The sequence below is a fragment of the Eimeria tenella genome, genomic scaffold (assembly GCF_000499545.2).
Source record: "Eimeria tenella Houghton genomic scaffold, Eth_scaff2165, whole genome shotgun sequence".
In the NCBI taxonomy this organism is placed as follows: domain Eukaryota; phylum Apicomplexa; class Conoidasida; order Eucoccidiorida; family Eimeriidae; genus Eimeria; species Eimeria tenella.
This window is the reverse complement of record NW_013542016.1, coordinates 1-784: the sequence shown is the minus strand read 5'-3', so window position 1 is coordinate 784 and position 784 is coordinate 1. Positions and strand designations below refer to the sequence as shown.

The 784-nt window shown below is 52.7% G+C and overlaps 1 protein-coding gene across 1 annotated transcript in view; it reads left to right on the top strand.

Moving 5' to 3' along the window:
- The window catches only part of ETH_00040435 (uncharacterized protein), a gene marked incomplete at both ends in the record, with an annotated part of 843 nt that extends 801 nt beyond the window's left edge, over positions 1-42 (top strand). Inside the window, one exon of the mRNA XM_013374593.1 lies at positions 3-42. Coding sequence (XP_013230047.1) covers positions 3-42 — 40 coding nt within the window. The remainder of the gene's footprint in view (positions 1-2) is intronic.
- Between the last annotated feature and the right edge of the window lie 742 nt (positions 43-784).

The window sequence follows — 784 nt, the reverse complement described above, 5'->3', positions numbered from 1 at the left end:
CCTCGCAGACCTGCTCTGCGCTTTTCCCGCTTTAGGGTTTAGGGTTTAGGGTTTAGGGTTTAGGGTTTAGGGTTTGAGAGGGACAGCCACGCAGCGCACAAGTGCTGCTGCAACAAGCAGCTAAATGCTGCAGCACTCATTTGCTGCGTCAAACTCCCCGAGCTGTCCAGCAGCTGCAGCAGCAGCGCAGCCAACTCGTGCGGGCACTGCAGCACAAACCCTAAACCCTAAACCCTAAACCCTAAACCCCCCATCGGAAACCCTGCAGCAGCAAGACCTTCTGCAGCAAATTCAGCAGCTACTCGCCCAGGTAAAATGCCAGTCATTCTTAGGTTGAGGGTTTAGGGTTTAGGGTTTAGGGTTTACAACTTAGGGTCTACGATTTAGGGTTTACGACTTAGGGTTTACGATTTAGCGTTTACGATCTAGGGTCTAGGGTTTAGGGTTTAGGGTTTACGGTTTACCGTGAAGGCATCGCCAGCCTCCAGAACCCGGTGTTGAAAAAAAGGGCCTGTGCACAAAGCACACTTAAACCCTAAACCCTAAACCCTAAACCCTAAACCCTTGAAAACATTGCTTGCTAGGGTTTGCGTGTAATGCCCACATGAGCAAAAGCGAGGAAGCACGAGAAAGCGGTTCGACCTCCCCGATAAGACAATTTGCTGCTGCTGCTGCTGCTGCTGCTGTTGCTGCTGCTGCTGTTGCTGCTGCTGCGGCTGGCCATCTGCTTCTACGCAGCAGGCCCCTGCTGCTTCTTCCTCTGCATCACCCTCCCCTTGCTGCT